We start from the raw sequence: 23,127 nt of genomic DNA, 5'->3' as shown, positions 1-23,127 counted from the left end.
TTTTCTCTGGCTTAAGGGAGGATCCACACGCCTAGAGATTTGAAAGTTAGACGATGTAGTCACACATCAAAGAATGAATGCAATATGTATTATATGGTTATTTAAGGATTCATCATCAACTACTAGGTTATTTACCATAAATGGAATTTGTAGTAGCAAGATGGTGTTTGACTAAACAAGTCTGAAGATTTGCCATAAATTACTTGACTTGTGTCTTATGGTTGAGTAAAAATCTCGGAAAAACCCAACCACCAGGTAATCTGCCCAAGGAATTAAATCCATGCCCATCCACAGCCCCAGATCAGTAGGCAAATGAACTACAGTCTAAGCTATGCCTGTGGCTCAGCTTTACTGTTAAAACTTTAGTATTAGATACAAATTCTGTACACATTAATTTTGCTATGTACAGTAAAAATTCATCGACAGAATTGAAACATTAGAATGCATTTAATTTCACATATAAATTCTATCTTTCTTAAAGAATATTTTAACCATGTGTTAAAAAATTTTCTGTCTTCATAAAATCATAATAAAAATGGTGTCAGTATTCCATACAGTATTGTTTTGTATGAAGCAAGGTCTTGGCAAAGTTTTACAAGAGTTGATAAATGTATCACACTGAGAATTATTAAAAAGATCTACAGATAATTCTATCAATTCATAATGCGAGGATTAATAATATGGTATTGTTTTTATATTTATAGACAAACCTATTTAAACTGTAACTCAACTTTGGATTACAGTACAGGGTCATTCCACAGTAAGTTTCGTTAGTCACAGGACATTCAGAATGTTATGTATCTAAAACTAATAAATATATTCATGCCCTGTTTTTTTTTTTTAGTTTTATCCAGCTCAAAATCTGCTACTAATTTCATATTAGCTCAATGCAATATTATTATTTACTGAGTAAACAATAATAAAATACAGTGTTAGTCACAGGACCACTTACTGTGGAATGACCCTACAACAGTTCACTGATGTAAGATATTTGCAAAGAAATCGCAAATTCAAGTGTTACAACATGTCAATTAATTTTGATTCCAACAGCAAGCTAACTGGTACTGTAATTAGTAATTGTAATTTTACTCACCCCCTTCAGGTGTGTCAAAGCTGACCTCATTACTATATGGTCCATTAAATCTGCTATTGTACACAAGGACGCGGGCATGGTTTTTGCTGTGTGGTATGAACTTTGTGACCATAGTGTTCGTTTTTTCTCCTTTTACATCAATTTCTCGATAACCATCTTCTCCCTCTTTATCAGTCCATATTTGAATCTAGCACAATTGAAAATATAAATTTTAGTATTCATCACAATTCGTCCCATATAATAAAAGATTACCTATTACAACCAATAGAACAAGGAATTTATCAGTTCAAGGTTTCTAAACATAACATACAATTTGGTTTTAATTACTAGTTCTACCTTTTGTATCCTATATAAAAATTCATTATATATAACAAGAATATTCACACTAGTCAGCAAGTCATTTGTCATTTTGATTCTATTTTGGTTTTTATGTATTTTTGGGTATAAAATACAAACTGAAACAGATCTCTGTTTATTTTCACTTATTAATTTATTTTCATGAAACCTATATTACATTTCACAGACAGAACTAAAGTACACAAGATCAAAATGAAGTTACGAACATACAGTAGCGTGCAAATTAATCCGAACAAGACATATTTTTACATTTTCTGTCATTGTTGGCCTCACAGCTGCCCATACTGCTTTAATTGACATCTGTAGTACGTGTAATTCCATTGTTGAAGGTCTGTCATTATTTTTTTTTATAATATGTGACATTTTGCCTGTCGTTTTGTACTTATAAGCATTTCAGTTGTGTTGAAGACTTAATATTGCAATCCCGTGTACATTCTGTCGTCTTCACAAATGGATACAACTCCACGAAAACGGTCTAAAATTATAACATTAGCAGAGCATTCTTCTATGACACAGAGGCAAATTGCTGCAGAATGTCACATCGGTTTGGCTACTGTTAATTCAATCATAAAACGATACAGGGAGACTGGATCCATCACACCCCAGAAAAAAGGAAACTGTGGCCGGAAAAGGAAGACTTCACCTGCATATGATCGTTTAATTGTCAGGAAAAGTAAATTCAATCCTAGACTAACTGCTGTCGACTTAACCCGCGAGTTAACGGCTACCACGCACTGGGGCGAATATTCACATCACAACAGTGCAGCGTACGCTTTTGGAAGCTGGACGAAGGGCTCGTAAGCCTATTAAGAAGCAACTGCTAACCCCTGTTATGTGCAAAAAACCGCTTAATGTGGGCAAAATTACATCAACACTGGACAGTGAATGACTGGAAGAATGTACTTTTTTCCGATGAGTCTCATTTCGAGGTCCACGGCCACCGTGTTTCTTACGTACGGAAAGGATCCGAAAAAGTAACAGCAGCTCATCTCGAACAAGCACCCAAATACCCCCCTAAAGTAATGTTTTGGGGTTGTTTTACACATGAGGGGCCTGGAGCATTAATACCTATCAAGGGAATGATGAATTCTGACAAATATATTCACTTATTGGAAACCAGAATCGTACCCCAGCTACAAAAATCATTTCTGGATGGCAGAGGTGTGTTCCAACAAGACCTGGCACCATGCCATATGTCTCGAAAAACTACAGAATTCAACAAGAAGAATATTCAGGTACTCCCCTGGCCAGGCAACTCACCCGACATCAACCCCATTGAGAACTTGTGTTCAATTTGCAAAAGAAGAATGCAAAAAATGAACTGTTCTACAAAGGAGAAGATGATTTCTGCCCTCATTGGTGTATGGTTTCGCGATGAAGAAATGAAGAATATTTGTGGGAAATTAGTGGAATCCATGTCAAATCGTCTCAGAGCTGTTATTAGGAACCAGGGAGGCCACATAGATTACTGAGATATGTCTTAGATCCTTTTTTTATCCCGTTTGAGTGTTTTTGCATAAGTAATTACGTTGTTCGGATTAATTTGCACGCTACTGTAATGTGCATGTTTCTGTGCTTACTAATATACCAATTATCAGGGATTTAAAAATTTTATGGTGGCTCACCATTCAGGCAAACATTCCATTAGTCAGCAGAAGTGCAATTAAAGAATCGGAATTTTTTTCATTCAAGTAAAAATTTTCATTTGTCACAGATGAGCAGAAAAGTGCTTTTTTCAAGCCCTGCCAATTATGCAGTTAAGATTTTAATGTTGGATTGATCCTGTAACTATATTAAGTCTCATGAAAAATCCTGACAACACACTGGCATTTTTTCATTTCAATAGAACATTTTCACAAATCACAAAATCAGTATTTGTACATTTACATTCAGAATTATAGAAGGGTTTAATATTGTGTGTGTCTCTCATAATACATTAGATTAATACCTGAAATTTTATAAAAATATGTATAGCTGGTGATGAGCATGGAAAACATTTCCACCAAGATATTACAATGGTGTACGAAAATACAAAACTTGACGAATTTACAAATATAATTGGGCGATTGGAGAAATCAGTTTATATTTAAAGTCTCCATAAAAATAACAACAGAGATCATAAAATATTACTCATGTGACAAAAACAGTTTGTTTCTTGTGATTCCTTGTTATCTTTGGCGAATATTAGTGTCAACAAACCTTGTATCCTTTGAAATGCCCACGTACTGACTCTGGAGAAACAGGATCCCAGCTCAGCAGTGCAGTTGTACTGCCTTCCACTTCAACTACTGTGAAGTTACCAGGGGCGTCAGTTGGCACTATAACAATGAATTTTACAGAACTGAAGCAATAACTACGTTGGAAAGAAGTGAGAACAAATATGCATGGAAGCATAAAATAATTATTATCAGTATTACAACATACAGAAATACAAAACATACAATGTAATTAATTAATGGAAACAGTACTTAAAAATATCATCATCATCATATCCGTCACGTATTAGACCCTACAGGATGTTACGGTCTCATGCCAGCGCTTTCGTGGTCTTCCCAATTTCCTCTTTCCTCTTGGTACATAAGTAAGAATCTGTTTAGGCCATCTAGTGTGATCCATCCTTTCGACATATTTTTTCCAATGAAGTCGATATTGTTGAACAAAATTAATTATAGGATCCATTTTTAGTTCCTGCAATATGTCCACATTTTTACGGTGTTCCAGCAAAGAGCATCCCGCTGTTCGTCTCATGAACCTCATTTCAGCTGTCGTCAGCCTTTGCTCATCAGCTTTTCTGATTGTCCATGCCTCGCTACCGTAAGTGAGGACCGGTCGAGCTAGTGTTTTATATACCTTTAGCCTTGTATGTTTCTGAACATGGGATGATTTGAAGACGGTGTTAATGACGCCATTGATTTTTATAAATTTAGATATTTTGTTCGACATATCTTCATCAGCGATGTAAGAGAGGTTATAACCTAAATAGTTAAAGGAATTAACACGTTCAATTAAAGTATTATTTATCATGATCTTACTTGGAATTGGATTCTCTCACGAAAATGCCATGACTTTTGTTTTCTCTTTTGAGATTTCCATATTGAAATCTGAGGCGATTATTTGCAAATTATAAATGGCTCTTTGTAAAGCATCCTCTGTTTTAGCGATAATAACCTGATCGTCGGTAAACATTAGTGTATCGAGAACTGTGTTTCGATTAATTTGAATTCCAGCGTGATGACTTTGCCTCCAAATGTATAAAATATGGTTCATATATATAATAAACAACAGAGGGGAAAGACCGCACCTTTGTCTAACACCTTGGTTTATGGAAGTCCAGCTAGTAGTTCCACATTCAGTTCTTATGGCAATTTCATTTTGTTGATATAAATTATAAATGGAGAGAATGATTTGGTTTGGCACATTATCATAGCGTAAAATCTCTAAAAGTTTATTTCTATCAACACTATCAAATGCTTTTATGAAATCAATAAAAGCCAAGTGGGTTGGAATATTAAATTCTCTGTGCTTTTCAATTAAAATCTTCATGGTGAAATAGCTGTCACAACATGATCTTCCTTTTCGGAATCCAGTCTGTTCTTCAGTGACTTAAAAATGTCTTTGCTTAATAATTCACTATTCTGACAATGACTAAAATAGCATTATACTATGTAAACATTTCATGTAAACAGTAACAAATAAAGCATAATACAGAACACTTAGGCCAGGTGCACACACAAACAGATGCGTTGCGGCACGACAGAACATTTTGTGTCACAGTACTTGTCTCCCATTGATTTCTTATTATGTGGTGCACACAGAATCAGATGCGGCACGAAAGTTGCGAGCAGAACAAGAAGACACAGAGAGACAACATCGAATGACTGCTTGAAGTTCGTCGTGAGGAGACAGTCTGATAGCTGCTATGTACTGTGCATGCATTAGTAGTGGCTATGATTGCACGCTTTCACTATATACGAATACTATATTGTTGTGTAGTGCACATTATTCATAATGGAGCTGGATGCGGACAAATTATTCATAATGGAGTTTGATGCGGATAAATTAATTTTTTTAGTACAGGAAATATATGTTCTGCAAAATCTTTGAAACAATATCACGACAATAATGTGGTTTCTAAAAATATGTGAGAAATTGCAAATGAGATGAAAGACCACGTGAATAATAATATTGATAATAATAATAATAATAATAATAATAATAATAATAATTTGTAGTAGGTCTACTTCTCTGCTCTATACTATCACTCATTATTGATTTAATATATTATTTTTCTTTAATGTGAGTCGTGAAGTAGTCATAAACATAGAAAATGACGTTTGTGCACTGCATTAGTAATATTTAATTTTAAAGACTCTTTCAATCATATAGATTTTTAGGTGTATTAAGCGTCCTTAGGAAATAATAACCAAATACAATAGGTATTTTCATGTAGACAATCCTCTTTCATTGACGTCATTTTCTAGCCTAGGCCAGCTTTCCAAAACCACATAGCCAGCAAATGAGTTGTCGCAAACAGACAGTTTTAAACTGTCGTAAGGCATTGTAAAGCAAAACATAGCATTGTGCCATGCCGCATCGCGTCTGATTCTGTGTGGACCCGGCCTTACTTATGTAATTTGAAAGGCAAAAACACCTTTCAATCTAACTTACGAGACATAGTGAAAACAATATTTCATGAGATATTGAGATATCAGCATCGATGCAAACTCCACCCCCCCCCCCCCACCCACAAAAAAGCAAAACAAAACAAAAATAGCTCAGCTTATTGCTTTTTTTGTTTTAGTCGGTTATTTAACGACGCTGTATCAACTACTAGGTTATTTAGAGTCGAGATTGGTGATAGCGAGATAGCATTTGGCGAGATGAGGCCGAGGATTCGCCATAGATTACCTGGCATTCACCTTACAGTTGGGGAAAACCTCTGAAAAAACCCAACCAGGTAATCAGCCCAAGCGGGGATCGAACCTGCACCCAAGTCCAACTTCAGACTGGCAGGCAAGCGCCTTAGCTTATTGCTTCTTACATCTAATAAACTACTGCTTTGATTAAAGAACTTTTAATACGTTATGAGAAAATCACACCTGAATAAAAAAACCACACTTTTATGACTACACAATACCTTTTTGACTAGGAAATATTTATAAAACATGGCATAACAAACAGAAAACGAATCTGCCTGCCACATTTGTTTTTATAGAGGCACTCTAAGCTTAGTATTGGCTTATGCCTGATGACAAGTAAATGGTAAATTTCAATTAAACTTGCCATCTAAATATTGACTTTGCTTTGCCTTACTTTCCTTTGCTATACCAGTACTTTCCAAAACCATTCTAAGAATACTGTCGTTCCTTAAAAGGCCATCACCCTCATTATGGATATGAACCCACGACACTAGTATGTATGGTAACTACACAGTTTCTTAACCCTACAATTAGCTCAAATAATTTAAATTCAAAAACCAGTCTACTAGTTATGACACAAACTTATTGACTTTACGATATATTTTACATATTCTGATAATTTTGTTTGATAATTTTCAATGTTTAATTACAGTACACAAAATGCACAACAAATTTTATGAAATATGTTTTACCATCCTCGCCAGAGTGTCCAATCTCTTCATTGGCAGCAACATTTGCTTCTCCTTTCTCGTTCATGGCAACAACCTTGATACGATATTGCTGGAATGTTGGCTGATCTGGTACAACTAGTTTAGTTTCTTCCCAGTTATGTATATCAGCTGTACTCCATTCTTCACCCGGAATATCTCGTCTCCAGTAGACACGATACATAAAGTTTGGAGCATTGTGTTCGATCTCTGGCATAGGCTAAAGCATAAAACACATCACATTCATAAAACTTAATACAGAATCTAAATTAAAAAATAATTTGAAGTTACACTTTAATGCAATATAAAGAGACTTATCCATAATAAATATATCCCATGAAGACACTGGAAATACTGCAAATTTTGTCCGATTTGAGGCACAAAAATTGCTGCAGGAAAGATTGCAGTATTATTTTCATTCTGCCATTCCATTACCATTATAGTTACACAATTCTTTCGTATGTCTCACTAACTTCTATAGTTTAAAAGGGACATTAAATAAAGCATTTTCTTGTCAATTTCTTGTTTCAAGTCACTTATTATTCAGTATAAGATATAAATTAAAATGCACCATTATTTACGTGAAGGCACATACGACAGAATGATCATGAATGCATTTATAGTTTATGTGAAATGTGCAAATTTATAACTACACAACTTCTTATATGCATTTTAACAAATATTTCGGATATTCAGTTTCTGCAGTGTCAGAAATTTCACCTAAAATATTTCTTCTTGTGTATTTTTCTAAAAATGCACGGAGCTTTTTTATTTTTAATTTGCTGGAAGGAATATTTACAAAAATAATGTATGACAATTTTCCTTGAAAGGAATGCATTGTTATCACTTGACTCAGTGGAGCCTTGCTGTAACTTTTTGTCTTCCAATATTATATAAGCACTTGTGTGTTCATTCATGTGCATATGACACTAAACAGTGAGACTCAAGAATGAGTCTTATGACCTCACATTTTACAGTTGCAAAATTTGCAGAGTAGTTTATTATTCTTAAGAGTAAACACATTGTCACCATATTCTGAAACTCTCTTTTTCAATTTACTATATATACCATATTTACTCGAATATATGTGCCTGTGCTAAAACCATTCAAGATTAAAATTATACAGGGTGGCACACAAAATGTCATACCATTTATTTTACACATAACACGTATTGATTTGTATTAAAGCTTTACAAAATTATACAGAATTAATAATTAGGATTTGAAATTTTATCTCTAATGCAGAACATGTGCCATATTACCTCCGTTTTGCCTCACAACCTCTTGCAAACAAACCCTTACATTCATCACCACTTTTCGACACAAGTCTTCAGATAGCACACGGCACAACCCTACTAGAAGGGCTCTGAGCTGCACCACATTTTCTGGTCTCCTTTAGAAATCCCCATAAAAAGAAATCACACGGATTAATGTCCAGGGTATGAGGCGGCCACATTTTGCCGCACCCATGTCGTTCAGGAAACCGATATGACATCACACGAAGATCAAACATCTCGTGCAGGTAATCCAGAATTTTGCCATGAGGTGGGGATAAAATTGCTTTCCAACATGGTTTTGTATCGAACTTGGTTGACAGTTTCATCGAATAAAATTGGACCGGTGATTCCGTGGCTCGAAATTGTGGCCCATACAGAAATTTTTGCCCCAAACATTTCTTTTTCATGAAGTATGCGAGGAGGTTCCCTCGTCCAGAATCGAACGTTTTGTTTATTCACAACACCGTTCACATGAAAGTAGGCCTCGTCTGTAAACCATGTTGTGGAGCACAGCCCACAACACAAATTGTAGCCTCCGCTCCTTACCTCTCTCCGCAAGTTTATGCAGAACGGTAATTTTGTAGGGATACAATTGAAGATCTGAATGCATGATCCTTTGCACTGACCGACGACCGATTCCCAACTCGGCAGAAGCCCTCCTTGTTGATTTAGAGGGACTTCAAGTCATGTTTTCAGGCGTAAGGACACTAATGGGTCATTGCCTCTTTTTTTCCAACACAGAACCGTTAGTTTCAAACTGTTGGGACAATCTCTAAATCACCTGCTTGCTAGGAACCCACCTTGTATTAAAGTGAGCACAAAAACGTCTCTGAGTCCTCACAACACTCTTCGTTTCGGCGAAAAGCAGAACAACTTTCATCTTGTGTTCAACAGTCAATCGCCCATTGGCCGCCATTCACAAATTGATGTTTGTGCTCATAGCTATGGTTACATCCGAATTGTGATGTTACCTATCGGATTTTCCATGAATTTCGGCATCCACTAGCGCAGTTAGAAACATCGAAACTAGAATATAAAAATTTTAATGAGATAATTAAATGGTATGACATTTCGTGTGCCACCCTGTATTATCAAGACACGTTAAGAAAGCACGCTTACATTTAGCTATACATCACATTCATTCTCACTTGCAGTATCAGAACTGGAAGTTTCAGTCAACAGGTCTGGGTTGATATCAGAACACTGATTGACAATGACTAACATCATGCCATTCTTTCATCAGTAATTTTACTGTTGGTAAATTTTTGTTTATTTAAAAACACATAATTGCTAAAAGTTGTATGCATAATGTCTCAATATAGAAGAAAAAACGTCATTAAGTCATTGCCATAGTTAAAAATAATATTCATTTACTACAATATATGTTGCCGAAAATGTACAAGAAATTATGAATGAAAAGTGCACAATAGTCGGGAAAACAAGGACCAGTAATGGTCATTTCTGTCAGCAGTTTTCCACCATATCTCGTAGCATAAATGGAGTATTAATATAAATTTGAGTCTGTGTGTGTGTGTGTGTGTGTGTGTGTGTGTGTGTGTGTGTGTGCGAATATAATACACATCCTAGTTTTCAAGATGTCTCTCTCTCTCTCTCTCTCAAAAAAAAAAAGTGAATATCATAATCGCGTAAATATGGTATTTGGTTTAACTTTCAGCATTTTAATCTGCAACGTATCTTCACGTAAAGTGTGCTAACTGAAGTGTGACAAGACTTATGCAATGATCACCACAATGGAACAACAGCTTTAAGGTGAAGGATAAATGAGTTTCATGTCTACGTGAATGAACTTTTCAGTTAAGAAACACAGTATGTCCTAACCGTCCAGCTGATAACAATGTTGTTTGGCTCAGTGCCTTTCCCTTCCACATTATCTGGATTTTTGTAAGGTACATCAGGTTGTGTTGTGCAAACAGCAGAGTGCTCTGAAGGATGTGAAAGTCCAATTTTGTTCCAGGCTATAACTCGGAAGGTATAATTAGCCCATGGACTCATTGCCACCTGCAACACACAAAGAAAATCTTCAGTATCATATTTAAACAGTTTCGTAATTCCTAGCTTTCCTACAATTATAATTACATTTCTGTAATTCTTGCTTAAGAGAGTTCTTGGCTACTCATTTCTAAAAATAAACTGGTCTTATAAAAAACTCATTTGTGTCCCACCAACTTATATGTATGAATTAATTTAGAGTAGCTCAGATACACTACCATTCAAGAACATCTTAAGGCATGAAGATATTACAACAAGATAGACTTTATATTACAATAAGATAGTGTCCATTTCTTCCAATTCCATTAACAAAATAATATGTTGAATTTTATATTTATCATACCATATCAATGGAATAACCATGAAATCAAATTATGTCCAATCCATCGGTACAAAGATAATTATGTTGAGCTCTTATAAAATACTCAACAATTTTACTCAAAATTTGTCCCAATGATTTTCCTCTTATTTTTTTAAGTTTGCAAGAAGTAATTAAGTTAAAAACAGAAACAAATTTAAAAAAGAAAACTTCAGAAGAAAGGTAAGTGCATACAAATACAAATATCTAAAATTATTTGAGACAGATTTAATATTAATTTCCAATGTCGAGTACTTCACAACTAATGCTGGTATTCATAGTCGACACTTTCGATTGAAGTGTCCTTTGGAAGACGCAAAGTATCACTTTTCCGTTGCACAGTCGACACTTTGGTGCAAAGGATCACTTTGGATGAAAGTGTACTTCCGACCACACTTTGAGCCGAAAGTGTCACTTTGTAGAAAAATGGCGGACGCCTTGGAAGTTGTCAAATTATTTATTAGAACATGCGGAAGAAATGGCACAATTAGTGGACAATGTACGAAAGCGCTACATTAGGGACAGGCCTAAAGACAATTCCATGGAATTTTATAATGATATAGAATTAAAAAAACGGTTCCGATTTGATAAAAAAACTGTTATTGAGATTGCTCATCTTTTCGATGACCAGTTGATAAAAACGAATAATGGAGGTTTGCCAGTGCCTACAATAATAGTTATTGACTGCATTAAAATTCTATGCTATAGATATGTACCGTACATTAATATCTATAATATTATAGTTCAGGTATTTCTGTAGTAACATTCGTATATTTATAACCTCAATTCGATGAAGTGATATGTAGGTAGATATTCCTATATGACCTATTTTTTATTACGGAAACGAATTTTTTAACTTAAATAATATGAAACTAACTTCAATCTAATGTAGGCATAACCATCTTAAATTAGTATTGCGAGATCTCACGTGCCTGCTTTCTAAGCAGATTCGTAATTATATTGGGTATAAAACGATTTTCATTTTTGTTGACTACCTGTATTTTGAGATGAGATTTATCTCGATATTCATATAATCATTATTTCGATAATATATATTTTCATGCCGGTAAGCAATACATATGATATGGCTGCTTTTGCTTACATACTGTCTCTAGTTCATGTGCAGTCATAACCTCACCATAAAAGAGATCTCATACCATTAGGCCTAATTTGTTTTGCAATGTAGAAGAATGTGCATTAAAAATATTCCTAAAGAGCAGCCAACAATGGAAACGAGAGAGAGAGAGAGAGAGAGAGAGAGAGAGATAATAGTAATAATAATAATAATAATAGGCCTAATGTGTTTATTTCATTCTTTTGACTTCACGAAAAAGACAAAAATGAAAATGAAGGGAATAAAACGGTATATCAATGAAGCAGGTACGTAAAAAAACTAACCTAACGATATAAATGAAATAGGATACACAAAACTTAACCTACTCAGTCCAACTTAACCTAACTAGTTAATTACACAAACCAATAGAATATATGTAGGTACAAAATCTAACCTAACTATATAAATCAGTGGAACTCATACATACAAAACCTAACTTAACAATATAAATCAATGGATCAGCTATGTACTGTACAAAACATAACCTAATTTCACCAGCAGTACCACTACCTATTTAATAAAATATTATATATCTGAACTGACTGAAATAATCTAAACTATCGGCAGCGAAAACTAGAAACTGAAATAAAACAAGTTTAAATATATATTTTCTTTCTCTTGCAATAAATTAGGCTCCCAACTCAAATTACAAGCATTATAATCTGTGGGTTCATATTAATTTGTTATTGTTTGTTCACTTGTTTTGAAAGGCATTGTGGGACTTCTGTTACCAACCAAATTGTAACTCTACACTTTGCTGACGTAAAGTAACTCTTTGTAAAGTGCACTTCTTCAATCTTCTATGAATATCACTAATATGAAAGAGCCACTTTCGTCAAAAGTGTCACTTTCCAAAGTGGTGATATAAAGTGTCGACTATGAATACCAGCCTAAGACAATTACTCTTTTCCACTAGTCTAGGCTGAACTGAACTGATATAAAACAAAAAGTAAGGATAATGCTGAGATATCACTCACAGTATGGCACCGCATTAAGCAAAAAAGCTGTAACTATTTTCCTCTTTTATTTTAAATATACGAGAAACACAATAATAAGCATCTTACATCAATAATTCGAAACACAGCTATCGTTAGACAGAGACTTTAACTGAAAAAGCAACCAACCACAACTTTCCCTGCTAATAACTTGACAACCTTTGAGTATTGTGTAATTTGGGTGTGCTATACTTCGTTTTAAGTCAACTGAAATGATACTATTGTCAAAACTGGTGATCCCAAAAATTTATCTTCTTCTTGCTGGAAGTTATTCTGTCTCATTTTACTTTTGTGATCGGAAAGTATCTGACTACTAAAAAATTATCTTATGAAATGAAAGCTTAATTATATTACTAGAATCAATGTTTATACATAATAGTTTGGAGACACTGGAAATAAAATAAAGGAAAATAAATGACCAGTGTCAATTTATCTTGGAAAGAATATATATTATAGCAGCTCATATGCAGTCTGTAATAGTTAATCTTAGAGATGATAGTGACTCTGATCATAATGGAACAATGAACCACTAGCAGTTTCACTGTAGTGAATAAGTATTGCTCCTGGTTAGTTTTTTCAGTGACAGTAGTAATATACAATATTTATTCCTCTTTCTCATCACAGTATTATACTATGTTTCACTATGAATTTCTTCTTCTTACAAATGATGGGTAAAAAGCACGATGCTGGTTGTATATTTCAGCAGCCACAATCCACAGATGAGATTTATTCAGTATATATTGGAGAGAATTGTCCAAGGTTACAGGGATTACAGATTTTAGATTAGTTCTATGGATGTTTGTGACAGGGCAGTTTAAGAGGATATGCTCCAAATCTTCTTCGTTATTGTTGCACCAGCAACAACTACTAGAGTCAACAAGATTAATAACACTAATAATATGTAACACTATTAAAGTCGGAAGGATTAAACAAAAACTTGTAGACAAATATTATTGTAACAGTATGCAAATTTTATTTTGATAAAAGTGCATTCAAATCGCAATTACATAGGTTGGATAAAAAGTAATGGCAACACTGCTGTCACGTGACGATGGTGCGTTCGAGAGTTGCCAGCTGTGTGGACATGAACAAGGACTGTTAGATGGGTTAGTGCAGCCAACGGCGACAGTACTCTGTCAATCTACTGCAGTGTGTAGAATGTTTACTTTCATAGGGATAGTGCGAGCGCCCTAAGACCACGTTTACAAAACTAGAGTAATGTTCCTGGATCAAAATTGAAGTGACACGAGGTCGTAGTACACAAGAATGTTTTCAGGGACTGCATGAAGCATATGTCGATGCAGCGTTGCCATATCGCACAGTGGCACGATGGGTTAAAGCGTTCTGGGAAGGCAGGGATGCCGTTCAGGACAACCTCCGTACAGGACGACCCCGCGTGGAGGACAACACAGTTCAACTCCTTGCTTCCCTGTTGGATACTGATCGCCAATGGACTGCGCTTGAGTTAGCAGCGGAAGTCTGAGTATGCCACAAAACTGTGCTCCACACTCTGCAAGACATTCTGGGTTACCGAGGTTTAACAATTAATGGCACCGCTATTCAGTTGCACAGGGCTTGTTGGACCGGTACCAAAGGAAAGATGACGACTTTCTTGGACAAATCGTCGCTATGGACGAAACCTGGGCTCGCTCATATGAACCAACCAAACTTGAAACGTCAATCAAATGAATGGAAGCATCCAGGTTCTTCTCGTCCGAAGAAAGTGCACCCTACACAAAGTGCTGTGAAGTTGATGTTCATTGTGACGTATGACATTGATGGGGTAACATTGCACCATGCCGTACCTCCAAGGCAGATGGAAAACGCGGACTACTGGAACATCCACCGTACTCACCCGATATGATCCATGCGATTACGATCTTTTCACCAAAGTGAAAGAACCACTGCAAGGGACCCGGTACAATACCAGAGATGAACTTATCCGTGCTTTAGGGCAGTCAATACGGAACATCAACAAACATGGACGCGCTAATGGTGTACAACCCCTTCCAAACATTTGGCAAAAGGCAATAAATAAGGGGGGCGACTATATAGAAGGTACGTAAATGTTGTACCCCTGTGAATAAAGCCATGTCAAAAATATCGAACTGTTGCCATTACTTTTTATCCAACCTTAGTACATCAAAATAAATCTTTCAATCATTATTTTCTCGAAACATGACTTTTGCTTAGGAGCCCTTTTTTCTGGCTACTGCCTCAATTACAAATTTTATACCTATCCTATGCCACAACTAGATTTCATAAAAAAAAAATTAGTTACAAATTTATTTTTATGTCAGAAGTATAACTCTCTCTCCTTCCACCCTTCTCACTTATTTCCTTCCTCTCTGCAGTTTACTTACAGTGTATGTCATATCAGTGGCTGGAACAGAATCATATGCAACTTCCCAGGTGTCTGGAGTGAAGCTAGTGTTGTACTGGATAGTATAGCGTAAAATAGGTGCACGATTATCACCCATTGGTTCCCAATGCAGTGAAGCATCACGTTTGTTGCAGTTAATACTCTTTAATTTTGGAGGGTTAGGAACATCTGTAGCAAACAAAAAGCATTTTACATTAATAATCCAGGATCTGTACAACACTTGTAAATTGATGAACCAACCACGTTTCTTTAAATAAATCAATCATGCAGTAAGAATAATTTTAAATTATCTACCTTCTAAATTACTTAACCAAAATTCTGTTTTCCGACTCTTCTCTAGAGAATTTGACATACAATCCATAATTTCAGATTTATTATGTTAAGCATATCAACTGTAATTTTACTAGAAAATGAAAATCACCTATATAAAACAATCATTATGTTACGGTATCTGTATCTAGTTTATTGATGTTACACTCTGTTGATGTCATTAGCACTGCTGCTCTGGAATAGAATGAATGAAGGATTTTTGTCGTGAGCTGTCCCATTTCACTCCAGTTAGCCTCTTCAGAAGCTGGAATCTTCTGGTTTAGAAGTTAATTCCTTTATATGGTTTTTCCAAGTGAGATTCGAGTCCAAAGTTTTTTCTAGGTACATTGTTTTAACGAATTTCTAGGGAATTTTATTTTGTATGTCAAGGTCATGTGTAAATGATAAGGAATATCCAAAGTAGTTAAAATTATTCACTCTTTCTAATAATTTGTTAATGGAACATATTTTGCTCATTTCCTTTACATATAAACACTTCGGTTTTATTATATGAAATTTCCATATCATAATTTTTGCTTATTTTCTCTGAAGCAGAGAAACAAGAGACATGTTGCAGTTAATACCACTTTGCAACATTGTTTCCTCTGTTAATTCAACTTTACACAATATAAATTTCTAAGTAGTTTAATCCATCTGTAATGACACAGCACACTTTTACTTACCTTCTGTATAAGTAACGGATCTCTTATCTGTTACCATCAATACCTACAATTCTTATAAATAAAGTGTCTACATTAGCTTGAGAATTTTTTTATGGTATGTCATTTTGTAAATAATTCGATGAACATTTAAAAATCTATACTTTTGAAGTAAATACACATACAGGATAAATTAACACATTTGTACAACTTCTAAGTTTCATTGTATATCAATAGTATAGAGCTTTTGATGGAAAAAACATTCCTACCTTGAACAATGAGAGTAGCTTGGGCAGTAGCTTCATCAAGATCTGTGCGAGCTACACAAGTGTAAACGCCTGAATCTAATTCTGTTGTTTTGGTGATAGTAAGTGAATAGTCTGAAGATCGTACAAATCTTGGCTCTGACTCAAAATCTATTTGTTGACCATTATTCAACCACTCGATGATAAGAGGCAAAGATGAGTCACTAACAGCATTACATCTGAAAGTTGCTGTACTGCCTGCAGCTACCTCATAATCTTCCGGTTCATCCGTGATTCTAGTATGTTCTGAAACAAAAAAATATTTTAAAGTTAATTACTGTAAATGACTGACAGAAGAGTCCTGTATTTGATGAAACAGACATCAATGAGGTGACAACTGTAGGAATGCTTTATGCTTATGTATATGAGGCACTTCTTGTAGAAATTTATAGAACTGGTCTCTTAGGAAATTATGCAATGCAATGATTTCCTAACTCTCACAGTAACCAATGACTGGAACAATGTTAATTATGAAGAAATTATAGGTGAATGACAAGGAAACTGTAGGCATCTGTTCACTACAATTTTCACGCAGGCAGATTACTTGAATTTCTTCTGGACCTCAAATGTAAAAAGTAGTTTTTAAAATTCTGTAAAAAGACCCATTTACAAATGAATAAAAGCAAAATTCTATACCCTGACCTGCTGTTACTTCATTCTCAACTCTCGATAACATAACACTATGATAAAGGTTATGGGGATCTTTGGTAGAAGAAGTGGTAACATGTTGATTTTTTCACATAAGAAACAAACCAATACTGATATGTGCAATGTGATTCAATGAAGTTGTTTAAAACTATTTTGTGGAAAAATAAACTGATAATACCAATCTAACCAAAACTGCAAGCAAATTCTCTCCCAAATATTCTCAGGATAATACACTTTTTTCATCCACTATTATCATAATCATCATCATATTTTCAATTTTTTTATATTTTTTTTATTAAATGAACAAAAGATATTTTAATTTTTAACTCTGTAAATTAAGTTAAATTTTCAATGATGTGACGATAAAATATTGCACAATTTTATCAACAGTATTAAAATTAATCTCGCTTGTCGTCATTAAAGTTCTACCACCTTAGTTGCTTTGACCTCCATACACAAAAAATGGTGTACAGTTGACAAATGTTAATAAACCTAACTACCAAATCTTATTTCAAAATATATTACACAGATATTAGCACTCATTAATGCTAACATATTCATTGCTAGCTCAAAAACAAATGGAATAGTCAGAGTTCAATTCCAAGGAGATAAATGATCCCTCGCTTTGTACAACACCTATATGGCTATAGACCCTATGAATAAAGCTCTTGCAGCTCTTCTTACAAGCGGTTTTGACTCTTTACTTGGGACGAAGTTGCTACATACGACATTGCACTAACAACTTTTAGCTTTAGCAAAAGAAAGTATAGAATCTTTAACACACTGCACATCTAATGTGATTTCATGGTATGCATGTATAATACTTCTACTTTTTTTGTTTTTAAGTTATTTAACAACACTATATCCACTTTTACAGGTTATTTAACATCAATGAAATTGGTGATGGAGAAATTGTATTTGGCAAGATGAGGTCGAGGATTCTTCAGATAACTTGACATTCACCTTACACCCGAGGTAATTGAAAACTTCGGAAAAAAAATTAATCAGCCCAACCAGGAACTGAACCCATGTCTGAGCATAGCCTGGAACAACAAGCAAACACACCTGCTGTCTGAACTACACCAGTAGCCACCTGTACTTATTAAATGACTGCTTCACTCACCTTTCACTGTCAAACTGCCTGATTCTCTAGTTTTTCCAAACTTGTTTTCTGCATAACAAGTGTAATTACCAGCGTCCAAAAATGTAACCTCTCTGGAAGAAAAAAAAAAATACTAACATCACATTTTGAACAGTGTAAAAATATAAAAAGCCTTTCCTTAATAAAACTAGTATGTATGTATTCTGTTCTAGTTGTATAGTTTCGATTTCGAAGTACAATAAACAGAATTTATGATAGGCAAATCTTGATGCAAACCTGTTTTCTCTGGAATATATTATAACTTGCCCTTCATTGATTCTCCCATCTTGCCAAGAGAGAACTTACGCATATAATAGCTTAATATTTGAAGAAGAGCTATTTGGACTAAACACAAATTTAAAGAACAGAATTATTGCTATTACTGTTGTTATTATTATTATTATTTCCAGATCCAGAGAAAATAAATATTACGTATGAACAAAAACAATTGCTCTAATGCACAAGCTAGTTCCACAGATGAAGAGCAAATAATGGATCTTCTGCACTCACCTTATGTACATTAATGAAAACTATAAAATAATTTTGAAACAGGTTTTGCAAATGATTAATAACTGAAAAGCCTGTGGTCCCTATTCAAAAAGTCTTTGTAACATAATATCCCGGACAATTCTTGAGCCTCTTCCGAAATTTAATTAATTTTATAAATGAAATTGTTATTATTTGAAGACTTTGACATATTCGAGACATGCACTACGAGATTCTCATATAATGAAAATATGTTTCAATGTATCACTTAATGCAAAACCGTATCATAGACGTTTTCCTAAATCCAAGTTACCATAATGAAATACACCTGTACATCAGTGGACATTAATTCACTTTAATTTGGAAACATTTATCATACAAATCAGTGACGAATTAAATTACTATTAGAAAACAATGAACCAAAGTACAGTAAACCCTCGTTAATCTGGACTTGATAACAGTGGCGGCTCGTAGTCAAATGTCCAGGGTAGGCAAAATTTACAGAACATTTTTATGTAATTCCCGCGATTCAATGACAGCTCGCTTTCATCATGCCCCCCGAAAACTTAACCCTTGCTTACATAACAATACTGTTACATCAATGAGCCGCCTCATAATTTGTCGGTTTTTTTCTAGTTTATTGTTATACTGTTGTCTTGCAACCCTTGTTGTTCAGACAACATTTCCGAAATTGGATTCAAATTCATTTCAAGTCTCTTTAGACTTACCGAGTTACAAATATGATATGATTCCAAGTACCTTCTTTAGATTACAATAACAAACGTGACCACCTACAGCTTAGCTTTAACTTCACTTCCTGTTAGCCATTTATGTGTTTCATACCATACTTACTTACTTACAAATGGCTTTTAAAGAATCCGCAGGTTCATTGCCGCCCTCACGTAAGCCCGCCATCGGTCCCTACACTGTGCAAGGTTAATCCAGTCTCCCATATCCCACCTCCCTAAAATCCATTTTAATATTAACCTCCCATCTACGTCTCGACCTCCCCAAATGTCTTTTTTCCTCCGGCCTCCCAACTAACACACTATATGCATTTCTGGATTCGCCCATACGTGCTACATGCCCTGCCCATTTCAAACGTCTGGATTTAATGTTCCTAATTATGTCAGGTGAAAATACAATGCGTGCAGTTCTGCGTTATGTAACTTTCTTCATTCTCCTGTAACTTCATCCCTCTTAGCCCCAAATATTTTCCTAAGAACCTTATTCTGAAACACCCTTAATGTTCCTCTCTCAAAGTGAGAGTCCAAGTTTCACTACCATACAGAACAACCGGTAATATAACTGTTTTATAAATTCTAACTTTCAGATTTTTTGACAGCAGACTAGATGACAAAAGCTTCTCAATCGAATAATAACAGGCATTTCCCATATTTATTCTGTGTTTAATTTCCTCCCGAGTATCATTTATATTTGTTACTGTTGCTCCAAGATATTTGAATTTTTCCACCTGTTCGAAAGATAAATCTCCAATTTTTATATTTCCATTTCATAGTGTTTCATACCATGAAGGATTAAATTTTCTTGCACCTTTAGCACTGACTTTATCAACAATAGAGCTTAATACAGGAGTGGGTCGTCCATTGTCCAAAATACTTCTCTTTTCAATGTCATTACGACGCGAAAACGGACAACGTAACAGTTTACTTATTATATCAGTCATAATATAATATTGTTATCACTTACATTAACTATAAATCACCAGATATACGTAACATTAATATACAGTACGTACTTGCAAAAATTACATTTTCTAAAATACACTGTTTAAAAAAACATCTTTTAAAAACACACTGTTTAAAAACTGTTATACTACTCGTAACAATCTACGTTCCAACTCGTGAAACTTTCAAACAGAAATTTCGCAAATCGTAGGTGTTCGATAATGCTCGTGGGTTCTCGTTAGGGCAGGCAGAATTCAAGCGCGCTGGCTTAAGCATAGAACGCATGCGCTAAGAAAGCATTTAGAATAGCGATCTCTTTTAATGCTTACTCCAGGGTCAGCTTTGAAGTTACGTGGAAGGTCGGCTAACTTCGCTTCTGCCTACCTTCTGACGCATTGTGATCTGTCCAGTGTATTCTTGTCGCATAAATCGAACTGCCAGCAGTAAGCAACGTCCAACTAACCCTCAAAAAATCCCATTCATAGTTAATTGAAGAATTTCTAAGAACCTAGACAAGAGTATATAATTATGTAAGGTTTTCCAAATGTGTTGGGGTAGTTAATAAATATCCACTTTTAGGTTTTTCTAAATGTGTTGAGGTAGGCTTAGCCTACCCTGCCTGCCCTGAGGAGCCGCCTCTGCTTGATAAGCCGCACTTTACTTAATCTGGACAGGCAAAAGAACAATGAGTTTGGAAAATTTAAAGAACCTTGCTTTAAGATTCACTTTTATGCATTAGAACTATGGAATTACAATAATTACAATATTACACCTATAGTATTAAAAATAAAGAAAATACATCAAGTTTGCATTAAGGTAATTAAACTGTACAAACAAATATTATTATCCATTACACAAACAAAGGTTTAAAGTATAAGTATGTACTGCATTGTATGTATATTGCTTTACATTTTACTGCATAGTGTACCTAGGCCTATGGCTTTTAAATACACAATAGTAAACCTGTTTTGTTGCTATAGATGGAGTTTTAATGCATTTTCTAATGTTCTTTTAGGTTATTTCAGTTAATCCAGACTTTCATTAAACCGGTCAACTTATCCCCCCAATTAGTCCGGATTAACGAGGTTTTACTGTATTGGTATTCCATTATTCCATTTGTGCTCACATTACATAAGCAAAAATTGCCAGACACCACTCATGTCTCACCTGCATAATAATAAACTTATTCATGACAGATAAAAATTTTTTGATTGGTGCAAAATGAAATTACGTGCACAAAAAATGCCCGTCATATGACGACTAGTATACTAGCATCACACTGGTTGCTCAAATGTAAATTTTTGCGTATAGTTTTGTAGGGTAAAACAATTATTTTTCAGGAGGACTTATTTTTGAACTAGTTCCATTTTTGTAAAATATATGTCTAGTGGAGAAGTTAGTTTCGAAGGTTGAATATGCTGTTATCTTCATTATTAGACATAGAACAGAGAGTAAAAAAAAAAAAAAAAAAAGAAGAGTGTTCATGGTTTTACTGCCACGAACTCAGCATTATTTAGTTAACAACATTTTGAGAGAAGTTAACAATCCTCTTTTTCATTTATGTAAAAATTACGTTCAGTGGGAAATATATCCTTTCACTAGAATTCTCCATTCATTCCCATCTGAAAATGTGATATATATAGACATAATTTTATAAAATGAATTTTCATATTTTCATGACGAATCCTTTGCAAAGTTAGTCTTGGCATTTTTCTGTAATTAATGTTAACTCTATATTTATCAAGATTAATATGGTATAAATTTAATATCAACACACCTTATTTCAAGATCTCCATTTTCAAGAACTGAGTAGCGTCCTCCAGTAAGCTCTGTACCACCATGAAGCCACTTCACTTTAGGTTTTGGTGCACCAAACACACGACAGGTCATAGTTACCGTCCGTCCATCAACGGATGCCTCATTACGGGGAGGATCAGTGATCTCAGGAGGCAAAGCTAACAGCAAGAGAAAAAACTTACTATAGTAATTGTTTAATTCTTTTCTACAAATTCTAAATATAATTTTATTCTAGGATGATTTATACTAAATAAAACCCAATATACCTACCGAGCACATTCACATATACATCCCTGTAGACATATCCAAGACTGTTGGTTGCGTTACAACCATAATTGCCAGTATCATTTTTCTGCAGCCTCTCAATAACAATACTGTTTGGAGCCACCTTACGTCGAATATTAGGAGGAGCCTCCCCAATAGGTCGACCATTATGAATCCATTTGATTTGAGGTTCAGGTACACCAGAAGCTTTACATCGAAATTCCACAGTCTCATCTTCTGCAGCATTGATAATCTCAGGTTCTTCAGTGAAGTATGGTGCAGCTAAAGAACATAAAACAAAAACATAGTTTGAGTTCACATGCTAGCATGACAATGCAAAGAATTACGTTTCTAAAGTGATGACACTTATTAGGCAGAATAAGGTAGTGCACTCGAGATAAAGTCAAAACAATCACTACACTTCGAGGTAATTAAGTGATCGAAGAGCCCATGATAGACACAAATGCCCAATCAATATGACAATAATTATTGTGAAATAAATATCAATGAATTTACTATATAGAATAACTCTTCTCGGGTTCTCAGCCAGGTGAGTTGGAGATTAGCTTCCAAACTTTCGACGAAGAAGATGGCAGAGCTAGCCGTCGAAAGCTTGG

General features: G+C 34.8%; 1 protein-coding gene across 4 annotated transcripts in view; it reads right to left on the bottom strand.

The window, feature by feature from the left end:
• The window catches only part of Nrg (Neuroglian), a 75,479-nt gene that overhangs the window by 27,803 nt on the left and 24,549 nt on the right, over positions 1-23,127 (bottom strand). For all 4 annotated transcript variants that reach the window (XM_069844192.1, XM_069844193.1, XM_069844190.1 and 1 more), the window contains exons 9-17: positions 22,517-22,792; positions 22,227-22,404; positions 18,258-18,349; positions 16,451-16,732; positions 15,194-15,381; positions 10,193-10,372; positions 7,062-7,296; positions 3,650-3,768; positions 1,094-1,280 (exon numbers count right to left, since the gene is read on the bottom strand). In XM_069844192.1, coding sequence (XP_069700293.1) covers positions 1,094-1,280; positions 3,650-3,768; positions 7,062-7,296; positions 10,193-10,372; positions 15,194-15,381; positions 16,451-16,732; positions 18,258-18,349; positions 22,227-22,404; positions 22,517-22,792 — 1,737 coding nt within the window. The remainder of the gene's footprint in view (positions 1-1,093; positions 1,281-3,649; positions 3,769-7,061; positions 7,297-10,192; positions 10,373-15,193; positions 15,382-16,450; positions 16,733-18,257; positions 18,350-22,226; positions 22,405-22,516; positions 22,793-23,127) is intronic.

This window comes from Periplaneta americana, chromosome 13 (genome assembly GCF_040183065.1).
Source record: "Periplaneta americana isolate PAMFEO1 chromosome 13, P.americana_PAMFEO1_priV1, whole genome shotgun sequence".
NCBI classification, from domain to species: domain Eukaryota; kingdom Metazoa; phylum Arthropoda; class Insecta; order Blattodea; family Blattidae; genus Periplaneta; species Periplaneta americana.
This window is presented reverse-complemented; position numbering and strand designations above follow the sequence as displayed.